The sequence below is a fragment of the Perna viridis genome, chromosome 6, assembly GCF_037379345.1.
Source record: "Perna viridis isolate PV_CMFRI_1.1 ecotype Kerala chromosome 6, ASM3737934v1, whole genome shotgun sequence".
Lineage (NCBI taxonomy): Eukaryota > Metazoa > Mollusca > Bivalvia > Mytilida > Mytilidae > Perna > Perna viridis.
The window spans coordinates 45,810,878-45,823,415 of NC_142450.1; the positions used below are offsets into that span (position 1 = coordinate 45,810,878).

General features: G+C 31.4%; 1 protein-coding gene across 12 annotated transcripts in view; it reads left to right on the forward strand.

Moving 5' to 3' along the window:
* LOC148615256 (arrestin domain-containing protein 2-like) overlaps nt 1-12,538 on the forward strand; it is a 59,686-nt gene that overhangs the window by 43,673 nt on the left and 3,475 nt on the right. For all 12 annotated transcript variants that reach the window (XM_088590009.1, XM_088590008.1, XM_088590007.1 and 9 more), the window contains one exon: nt 11,611-11,793. In XM_088590009.1, the coding sequence (XP_088446135.1) occupies nt 11,611-11,793 (183 nt within the window). The remainder of the gene's footprint in view (nt 1-11,610; nt 11,794-12,538) is intronic.

Here is a 12,538-nt window from a genome sequence, read left to right on the forward strand (position 1 = left end):
CCTATTATTGAGAACTTTGATAAAAAATTAATTTTGGAAAAAATTATATCATGTTGAATTAGTCGTTTTTTATTGTAACTTTATGTTGTTGATGACACTTTTTTAGTGTAATCTGTAACTCCAAAGGTATTGAACCAATATTATTTAAATTTTGCTCTGTGTTTTTTTAATTAACAGAATACTTTTTCTATTGTAACAGGTGCAACCATTATTCTTCATTAAAACATTTTCAGGAAGTTTAGTAATCTATAGGCCAAATAAATCATACAGTTTCACCTTAGAGCCTAGTGCTCATTGTAACATTAAGACCTTATATTGTAAAATAATTTGCAATGATTTATATAAATTACTCAAAGGAATGTCAAAGAAATGGAACATTAGTAGAAAATTAGAAATAAAGTTTGCTACTTAAATATATATTTGTTGTAGCAGCTGTATGGGTTCAGTTACCAAGTACATTAATGTGACCTTGACATTGCTGAAGTAAGGATTTTCCATGAAATAAACATTGGATAAGATTAATGACCTCTCTTGTTCTAGGAAGTATCATGGAACCATTTTCTTTGCATGTTTTGTAGCAATTTAAGATATTAGAAACCTTTCTATTTGATGATAAATTGTTTTTTCCATGTATTTCAACAGGAAATCATCTTAAATATGTTAATGTCATGAGATTTTCATTTGTATGTTGTCCTTAGTGGTACTCTCCATAGATGTGTGATATCGATCAAGATTTGTCTTTTTGGCTTTCTAATTGTTAGATGTTACATAACAAGTTCAGATAATTCACTATGACTGGTTCTAAATCTCAGGCATCAATATTATAGTTAATTAGTTTGCCCAAGATCTTTAACTATAAAAGCATCTGTCTTTAATAGAAGTTACTTTTATAAATTTTAATTTTGTAAGTTGACATCCTGATACCACTTTTCTGCATAGTTTTAGTTTACTGGTCTAGTCTAAGGATATTGTATGAACATTTTAGGATAATTCTTCAGTTCTATGGTTCATGGTACTGATAGTGAAAGGGATTTTCTATCAAATTTTTCAGATTTTGTAAACTTACTATTGTTTTTGGTATCTTCAATAAATTTTGGCATTCTGACTCCTTGCCTTCCTTTCTTATGTGCCAGTATTGAAATCTCTGAGCTTAAATCTGTCATTTTGCCTATCTAAGGAATTCAGCTTGTTACAATGATACTATTGTCCATTTTGTAATTCTGGGCAGGAATGTAATATATTTTCCAGTTGTCTTGGCACAAGTTTTACTCTTTTTACATAAGTCAACATTTCTAGTGAAAGATATTTTTGATAAAGTTCTTGATAATATTTATTGAGTAGGTACAGAACTGCACTCATGGTTTAAACATTTTGTTAAGATTTAGAAATAGTTTAAAGATAAGTCTGAAACCAAATGTCAGCATGCAAGATGGAAAACAATTGCAAACAACCTTGTAAGCAGACATATGGATGTTCATCCTTCTTATTTCTAAAGTTTTATTTTTTTCTAAAAAATTTAATTTGATTTCCAACTAATTCACATGCCACCTACATGTAGACCTTTCTATGATATATCCAGTAAGAGATAAGACTTTAATTAACACTGCAGTTTCATTGAGTTTTTTTTTAACACATGGGAATATATATGGTTATGACTATATACTTTAGGCTCATGTTTAAATGGTTGCAACTCAGTAGCATCAAATGATTTGCCAATGGCACTTACAGGCAATATTAATTTCCATGGTGAGACATCAACATTAATTTGGCAACAGTTTGGAAAAACGTGATCATTTTTTTAAAAATAGCTATGCATGTTATAGCTTACAGCTACATTTTATTATTGCATTTGGTAAAACTTTAACATGCAAATAAAGTACATTGTTGTGAATAGTTTCTTTATTTCTAAGTTTTCAATTATTTTTATTTATGAACGAAAGACGGTAATGTTATTTCCCGCTATATGTAACGTAATAATTGCTACGTTGCCACCGGAAGCGACAACTCTTGTATGGAACATCTAGAAACTAAACATATAGAAAGTTGATCGTCTTATAGTTGTTTTTCATCGCTCAACATTCCCTAAAATACATGCTTCAAAGGAGAGGAGATTACCCTTTTATAAAGTGCAAGAAAATGATAAGAGTTGATTGTTTTGAAATCAGATGCCTCATAAATAATCTCATTTTGATTTCCCAACAATCCACTCAGAGCTCATTAAATGACCAATCAAATAAGTGTAAAATGAAGTAATGATAGAGTGGCTAACCTCCCTTTATAAAATTGCAACATTAAAATTATTTAAGTTTTGTATGTTAAAACATGAACCCCCCCCCCCCCCCAAGAGAAAAATAGTTTAAAAAATAGTTATAAAATTCATTATTTAGAACAGTTGTATTATAGTATTTCTAATAGAGCAGTTTTAGTACCTTGTTATTGTAATGTAAAGTAACCCTGTGGACTCCAAGACATGTAAAATAACCCTGTGGTCTTCAAGACATGTAAAGTAACCCTGTGTTCTCCAAGACATTTAAGGACATCATATAAGAAAAAAAACATGTGAATATAATTCCTACTTCTTCACTTGAGGAACCTTGGAGCATCCAATTCACTTAGACCCTCCATTGTCATAGTGGTAGTGAAGTCTTTTTGAAATAATTTAAAATTAGAATGAAATGCCAGCAAGTTGATTATATATTGAAGTTGTTTGTTTTTTTAAAGTACAGTTTGAAAGTATGTATGCATCGAAGCTTGCATGTTAGGGAACAATCATGCATCTTTGAAATTAATGGCCCAATGCACATTTTGATTAATTGGTCATGGAAAACATAGGTTGATCTATAATAGGAATCTAAAGTGAAGACATAACTAATTCTCTATTGGTATTCCCTGCTACCACAATAGAACTCCTCTGTATATTGTAGATAATGGTACTTTAGCAGTTTTGTACTGAGAATGGTTTCTTTCCTTGCCAATTTGAGTGCTGGAGTCCCATATTGTATCTATCAATGAAAATGGGATTAACAAGGCTGTTTGATAGACAAAATTCTAATTAATGATTTAGACATTTGTTTTCTAAACAGGAAATCAAGTGCAATCAACTTGTTAATTATCCTTAATACACCTGGATTACACCTGAGTTACACCTGAAATACACCTAAGAGATCAAAGGCTTTGGTCATAGTATGGAATGTTACTGTTGTTGATATTCTTCAGGTGAACCTAATATCTCAGTTCTTTGTTTCTAAATCTTTTGTTTTGGTATTTACTTGTATTATTGATGTTTAGATCTTTCAATTTCATTCTTATTATTCTCTTGGGTTTAAAATGTACAAATACCTCTTATCAATTATATTGAATTGAACTGTAGGTACAAACTTTACATTGGTCTAAATATTTTGAACCCCTCTTTAACGGGATAATCTTGTTTCTATTTTGATAGTGGTGTGAGGTGAAGCTATGTGTATTCCTTTAATGTATGCATTAATGTAGAAATCTAAAGGTTGTATTTTTCAAATGTATCAGATATCCACATTATCTCAGTGCTGACTTGACTGAAGCCTTATTTACTGTCCAACTCACTTTGTCCTTTACTTGTGATGTATGGTGGACTGGAGTGTTGGTTTATATTTGTCTTGTGATGTATGGTGGACTGGAGTGTTGGTTTATATTTGTCTAGTGATGTATGATGGACTGGAGTGTCAGTTTATATTTGTCTAGTGATGTATGGTGGGCTGGAGTGTCGGTTTTAATTTGTCTAGTGATGTATGGTAGGCTAGAGTGTCATTTTATACTTGTCTGGTGATGGATGGTGGACTGGAGTGTCAGTTTATATTTGTCTGGTTATGTATAGTGGGCTGGAGTGTCAGTTCATATTTGTCTGGTGATGTGTGGTGGACTGGAGTGTCAGTTTGTGTTTGTCTAGTGATGTATGGTGGACTGGATTGTCAGTTTATATTTGTCTAGTGATGGATGGTGGACTGGATTGTCAGTTTATATTTGTCTAGTGATGTATAGTGGACTGGAGTGTCAGTTTATATTTGTCTAGTGATGTATGGTGGGCTGGAGTGTTGGTTTATACTTGTCTAGTGATGTATGGTTGACTGGAGTGTCGGTTTATATTTGTCTAGTGATGTATAGTGGACTGGAGTGTCAGTTTATATTTGTCTCTCTGTGTTTAGAGTTCTTTGTTACACTTTAATGATGAATTATAAAGATACAGTAGTAAGAGAAAGTTCATATGAGGTTTACAATTGTGTATACCTAATAACTTTCAATGCACAGTTAAATACTCATATCTCTCTTTTAATGAAGTTTCTCAGTTTAGTTACATGTATATATGTATTAAGCTTTCATTATTAGGTATGCATTGTATTAACTTATAATATTTCCAACATAGATGGCTTCTTCAGAGCCATCTAGATCTGACATTTGACATTTTGATAACAGCAAAGCAGAGGCTACAATAAATGTGCTTATTGATTGCCATATTTCATTTGAAGTAACCATATAGAATGTCTAAAAAAACACATTGAAAACTCATTGAGTAGGCAGTATGTAGTCTATAATGCTTGGTTCCACTACATTTACTGTTAGTTATGTTCCAATGATCCTGAACACATTATCAGTTAATTCAGTGAAAGTGAGTGTTTATTATATGTTTAAGTCAACCTTAAGAGAATCTAATTAACCAGAAGCAGTATCTGAACACTGATCACAGTTGGCGGTCACTATTTTAATTTCCATGCACTTCTCTAAAAGATTCAGTTCATTAAAACAAATGCATAAAGTGCAAGTGGAGGTCTGTCTGTCTGTTAATATATGAACCATGTTACTTCTGTATACCTCACTAATTATCATTTTTACAAAAGCATGCTGGCATTGTGCATCATGCACTGTAGCCTTTTAATGGTATATGATCAAGTCTTGTAATTATTTCCTGACATTGATGGGAGAATGGATGTTCAATACGAAGTGTTAATACATGTCCTTTACTCTTACTATGAAAAGACAATCTGCCTTAATGAAAGGTTTTATGGACTACCTTACTTATACCCCTTCTACCACAAAGTTTAGTGTTCAGTATTGACAGAAATTTGGTTTACATGGATACTGTGATGTGTGATTTCAGTCAGTTTAGTGAGGGTTTTGTTTAGAAATATGATGAATCAAGATCTTTACCACCTCCTTGATCTGTACCCAGTGTAAGGTTAAACAATAACCAGCTGCCAAAAATGATAGATGTATTTTCATTTGAAATCTTAACAATTTAGATATGATACTGTCTTCTATCTGTGTGTGGTATGGTTTGTAACTGATTTTGTTGACATTTATGAATCATTCTCACAAAGTTCTGATTTCCTACTTGACCCTTTTTATTGGCATACATAAAACATGGAGAATATTGTAGTTGTTGTAGAAGTAACATGTGAAGCCTGGCTGGTTTGTGTTGTTATGGTGAGTTGATCTGTTTTGACTTAATTTGCTATTATGAACTGAGATGGGATTGATTTATTTTCCATTTCTAAGACCTCATTAATATATTTCTTCCTATGTTACCAGCCATTAGTTGAAATAGAAAGTTGTTGGAGGAGTTTATATACATTTAGTCATTCTTGTTCTCCATTCCATCTTATTGGCCATCATTTTAATGAATACCATCATCATTTATACAATGTCACAAGATAATCAGTATTCAGTAAGGCTTCTGATAACCAAAAGGTGATTGAGCCTGCTAATCATGACTTTAGTGATGATTATGTAATATGTGATGAAGAAATATAAAATACTTGCCTGAATAAATAAAACTTGAGGTTTTGTCTTGTTATCTTTGAGCACTGTTTGGCTGTGGTACTTGGATTGCTGAGTGCTTTGGTGGTAAATGTAATTGTTAATGATTTGTAATTATAAGAAGATGTTTTTCTTACCAAATGATTAATAATTCTATTGCAGACTGTATGCATGATTACAGAAATCTGCTATTGTAGATCTCATTGAGAACATTCTCATGTGTATGTTAGATTCTTTTTAGTTATTTCAATAACTGAACAACTGTATCCCCAGTCTTTCTATCATTTGCCTCCTTTTTCTGGCCAGATAAACAAACCTAGCAGTACCAAGTATCAACAGTGTCTGTATTTATTATGTTAGTTGCAGATATATGTGCACTATACTTATTTTACTAGTGTTAAAACAGTGTAACAGATATAAATTTATAATTTTACACTAATTTATAAATAGACCCGAGAAATCGATCTTTGTTCTTCACTTTGGTTGCAGAAGAATATTCATGTAAATTGTCAAATCTTAAAATAACTGTATTCTGTATTTTTTATGAGTTTTATATCGATGTCCCTTTGAATCATGAATGTCTCTATGTAACTCTATGATTGGTTCAGTATTGTATACCCCTACATATTCTGTTCCTTAGATTGATGTCGTGGAGTCCTGTATTAGCTTTCAGAAACATGGAGATTGGTTTCATGTCTGTCACTATGAAAAAAAATCACACACATTTCAACTTCCATGCCAACACTATTTTTCTCAATATAATGCTTACAGGCTGTTTTTCTTGAGTGATTAAAGTCTGAAAGCTGTAATCTACATACATATTAAAAGTGTTCTTCAACAAGCATTAATACTGCTTTATTGTGCGTGTTAGAATTTATAAGACTGCTTATTCTACCATCATACAACAATTAACCCTCATGTACAAATTACATGCCTAAGCTGTTTGATAAATAACAGGGGTTAATAACCAATAATCCAATGTATTTATTACCCATGATGCTCTTATAAATGCACAATTATGCTTTATTGTGATATTTTCATATCTTGACTACATTATCTGTGTCAAAACAGCTTAGAACATAGGTTTTTTTCTGGTATTTTGGCATTGTTTCTTTGCAATTTACGCAAGAGGTTTCTGAACGAATATTTGTAGCAATCCATCTTTAGGTTTAAAACTGGGATATTGACTCTGACATTAAAATCATCTTACTGCCAGTACATAATTCTTTAGTATGAACCTTTTCTATTTATAGAATTACATGTATAGTGACATTACAATGTCCTTCTTTTTAGTCATACATTATAGAGTATGGAAATAGATGGTGACAATTGTTTTCAGATGGTTATGCAATAAATAATGGTAATAGAGTTTAATTATTGTCACTTATCTTTTTTTATTTACTGCTTTTTTGACATTGCATGAGAAACATTTAAATACTCTGATTAAGAATCAGGCAAAATATGAATAAGGTGGGGACATGAAGAAAAAAACACAGAGATTTTATTGCATTATTCAAGTATTCATACTGCATAACTTCCAAAAACAATTAAGAATTACGGCCAAAAATGATTAAAAACAACCTTTTTACGATGGAACCATTTCACAATAGGAAAGCTGGGATCAATTTTAGGGAGATATGTGTATACTTTCCCTTACTATTCAGGATTTGACTCTGCGGTTGTATCAAGCTTAACCCTGTGAAGTATTTGATAAGAAGTGTATTGGCAAATTTGCCTTTAGATAAAAGGTATAATAAAATGCAAAAATGTGTGAAATTATTAAATTCAATGTACCAGGAAGATTTGAAGTTAACTGATGGGGCCTCTTGTTTATGTTGTGTCTCATCTTTATACCTACATCATCACTTTGCATTATTTATAAGAACAATAGATACCTGTCTGATCTCCTCACTGAATATATACATCAGATGAACCATCTTCATCTAAAAATAATAAACTAATTTATGGAACAATAAAGATTATTGGCTTGTAATAACATCTTGCTATGGTGTCTCGATTTTATCAGTCAAGCCAATAAGATTTAATTAACATGCCTGAACTGATACCAGAAAGAGAGACTCAATATATATCAGAATGATGTGTAATGTTAAAAAAAAGAAAATGATTATGTTTTGTTTTACTTATTAAGTTTTTTTTTGAAGATTTTAATTAATGCATATTTATCTATTGAATATGGACTTGAAAAGGTATTGCCCCTGCTCTGTCTTTACATCTGCTTTGTGTCAAATCAATATTTATATAATGTTTTAATGAAGTCATTTTGATGTCTGAAGCTGCTAGTTTTCTCATGTTTATTGTTTTATGCTAGGTTTGTTATGTTTTTTATTGGATTCTCAGACCACTTTTGAATTGATTGTTGTGAATTTTGTTGTCTACATTAGCAAGAGATAAAAGGGTTGATTTGGGCTGCATCAAATTAGTATAACCCTGGTACATCTTATGTGCCTGTCCCAAGTCTGGAAATCTATTCTTTGTCAGTCTTGTGTGATTTTGAATTTCAGTTAAGGTGTGTTATGTGATGCCAGTTTTGCTGAACTCTGATATATTTATTGTTTCAGTGCCAGTTAGTGGTAGACTGGCTGCTTTTTGCTGTTTTTTCATTGCTGTATAGTTGGGTTTTTTCTCCTTGGCACATTCCTTGGTTCCACTTTCTCTATAAATGACAGTTTTCATAGTCCAGAATCAAATTCAGCAACTCTGAAATGTTATTTTTGTCAATATTTCTTAATTTACACGGACTATTCAGCTATCTGAGTGAACTTTGGTATTTATTAATATGTAATTAGAGTCTGTGAACTTTCTTTTTGGTTATAGATAGAAAATGATGAAAAATAAATTGCACCATCTTTACATGGAGTAAATCTAAAGTTTAACACTGACTAAATTTTTAATGAATGTGTTTCATTTCTTAGGTTACTGTGGTTGATTAAGTTAGAATATATACAAAAATAGCATCTAGGATAGAAATAGACTTGACTTTCCTTGGATTGAGACCAGAATATAAGACAAATATGGTAGGCTCCTACAATCTCAGACAAATATATTACAAGTTTGGCATTGCAAGATGAAAAATAAATTGTTTTGCAGATTTATTGTAATATAGCTACAACACTTAAAGATGGGGATCAATCAGAAAAAAAAATGGAATTGTACATGAAAATGAATTTGTCTGTATAAAACTGTGCTACAGAATTTATGGTCTGTGCACGGTAAGATAAATGGAATTAAATGGCATTTAAAGCAGTATGGTCTCTTTAATTAAAGGAATCATTGAATTTATTTAAAGCTTTGTTGATACTAGCAGTACATCTGCCTGGTCTATCATCTCTGCTATTTACATGACTTAATCATTTAATGAGATTTTTAAAAAAATGGAGAATGCTTTCACAATACGGTATTCATAAAAAAAATAAAATTATTGAATAGAGGGGGTTTGGTGGATGAATTATCCTATTTTCCAATCTTTTGAAATGGAACTATTAATTGTTATATATCACTATAAGATAAGCATATAAAATAATTCTGCTTTTAAGTTTGTTTTGTCTGGGACAAAGAATAGGTAATCACCTATATCGGTTGTTTCTTTCCCCTGTCTTTGTTTTTCAGTTGTCAGATTATTTGGTACTCTAGTTTCAGGATATTAGCACTTCCTTTTTGAAGAGTCTTGTTAGTGTTTGTATATTGGACACTTGAAAACAAATTTCTAGGTAACTATTATATTGACCAAACTCTTTACATTATTTGATTGATTCTAGAAGTAGGCACCATAGGGATAAATGTCTTTCTGCTTCATATATTATGTGTTTTTTTTTTCTTTTTTTTATTCCTTTTTTTTCATTTCTCTTGCTTCCTGACAGGTTCTTTATAATATCTACCATACATTGCTGCAGATCTTGCTTTCATACAACTTTAAGTTAAGTTTTCCAACATATTGGATGAATTTACAGTTATATATGTTCATCATAAATACAGATAGTTAAACAAACTGTATTTGAAGCCCTTTCTCTTCACCACAGCACATTTTATCCTTTATAAACCTCTCTGTGGTTAAACACTTCATTGCATCCTTTTTTGTATTACCCTACGTTACCTCAGGGGGACCCACTATATTGAAGATCTAGGTCTCATTTCTTCTGATATTTGTTTAATTATAGGATCATTTGATTCAGTCAATACTAATCTAAAATACTGAATAACTTTATGGTGGAGAAATGTGAATGTTATTAAGTGATTTTTGTCAATTATCAGTTGTAATATTCTACACTGATTTAAGCCTTTTGTTTATGAGAGTGTCCTAGTTTTGAGATAAGAATTAAGCTTTGTATTTGAACTATTCTGTCAATTGTCTCTCAGTAAAATTCTAATTCACAAATGTACTTCAAAAATATTTAATATGTTATTGAATAAGATTTGACATTTAAATTACAGTTTTTTTTCTGGACAGTTCTGTGATTGAGTTGTAATTGTGGTATAAAGCCTTTTACTACACTGCTTATTTACTGTTGAAAATCTGTGTGAATTTTAATTGAAAATATCAGTGAGAATTTCTCATATTTACTTCCCATTAAGAAATATTTTTAAGTGGTATATGTTGTCATGTACTTATTATTAAGAATTAATTTGAAGACTTATTTTAACTACAAGCACCATTGATGTGTAAGGTTTACTCCAATAAAAAGAGTAACATATAAACATTGATCTAACAACTAGTACCATTACATCCATGATGAGACGTACTTGTTCAGTTCATTGACCGCCCAAATGATGATAGTATTGACATTCACCATGTACATCATTGCTGTTTAGAGCCATACATACATCTTCTCTTAGAATTACATGAGAACAAATTTGGAACCATATATATTCTTTACTGAGTCCTGTTGACTGCAATTTTCTGGATGTTCACTTCTATCAATGGAATGATATTGTCTTGTTTGGGAAGCAAATTGTCAGGAAATGGATGTACTTTACAAAGACTGTAATATCAGTAAGCTGTCGAGATAATATGATTGACAGATTCTGGATCAGTTTTCACCCATTTTGGAGATGTTATTTATGAATTTCTATTTATGTATGTCCTGCGTGACTTTTATGATTTAGTGAGATGTCTAATGATGAGGATGAATGTTGGGATGTTGTCTGACATTCACTATATAACTTTCTGCTAATTGTAGGCTGCATGAAGAGAAAGTTTTCCACTGTTTAATGTGACATAAACAGTACAGAAAGTACTCCCCTTTAATCAGTGGGTTAAACCATGTACTTTTGGAGTTTTTCTCAATACATCCATCTGGTTGTAAAACTTCTATTTTTATGCTGTTTTGTGCTTCAAATTTCATCCATTATGGTAATGAAATGGATGTTTTGGGACTGGCTGTGAGACTAATGGTCAGTAATTAAGTGGTATCAATTATAAATGGTACTCTCCTGAAGGTAAACTTATTGGTAAAGTTACTGGAACTCTATCCACAAGATAATTTTATTATGTAAAATAAGCTAACTGAATTGGTTAGAAATTTGTTTTTGAATATTAAGTATAAAAACATTTTACAGAGCCGTTTTTTTTTCTCAATGGGTTAGAAATTATGAGTTGCTTAAAAGTACAATTTTTGTCAGCAACACATATCAATTACAACATGGATGTTAACACTGATAATCTAATTGTATTTGTAACAAGCTTTCTGATTGGTTAGTTCTCTTTGACAAAACCAGGTTATTTTGTATAACTTGTATAACCAAGTTACTTTGTAATATGTTTGACAATCATCAGTAGACTACATATAGTTGTATTCATTTCAGAATGTTACATACTACTCATACCGAGGAAGATTTTCTGAATCGACAACATTAGTGACTGTACGGAAAGGAAGTATTGTACCACGGGGAAAACAGACTTGGCAGAGAGAACTTATCAGCATTCCAACCACACCACCTTCACATCTCCGAGGATGTAAAATTATAGATGTTCAGTATAGTTTGGAGGTAAACATTTGATTAAAAGAACTAAGAAAGTTGATTGTACCTTTAGAAGAGCTGACAAATACATACATTTACAGAAATCAGAAGTTTTATTCATTGATTGCATTTGAAAAAAAAAATGTCCTTTTCAATCTGCTCAGTCCATCTGAATTCAGTAAAGTTAGAGTTTTAGCTATTTATGTGTTTATATGCACATTGAATTGCTTTAACATGGTCTCACATTGGCAATACATGATTTTTAACTTAAATTTTTAATGTTTTTGCCACAAAGTGGTATTTTTTATAGTTAACTATTCAACATGTTGACTTGTAATTAATGACGCTAGCAAAATGCTTTACTAATGACATATATGTTTCAGATGCTAAAAGTTTAGGATAGATATCATTCATTTGTTTGTTGTAAATGCATTGCTTTATAGCTTCATTTACTTGTCATTGATTTACATTAGTGGTGGTCTGAGGTCCAGCACCCTCAGTTTTGACATTGGTCCTTGACCTTCAAAACTTTTAAGTGACACTTTAATTGATTTTTGCTTTTCCTCAAGTGGACCTTTGATTTGAAACTCGCAAAGGTCCAAGGCCTTCCACTGTTGAAAGTAAATTTGAAAATGCACTTAGAAGTAGATGCAGTAAAATGTTGCTCTGTGAAAGGGTTTCTGAGTTATCTCCCCTTGTTGACACTGTTATAATCAAGAGAAGTACAAACTACACATGGTTCATACCAACCTGGTCTGGTTTGTGTCAATAT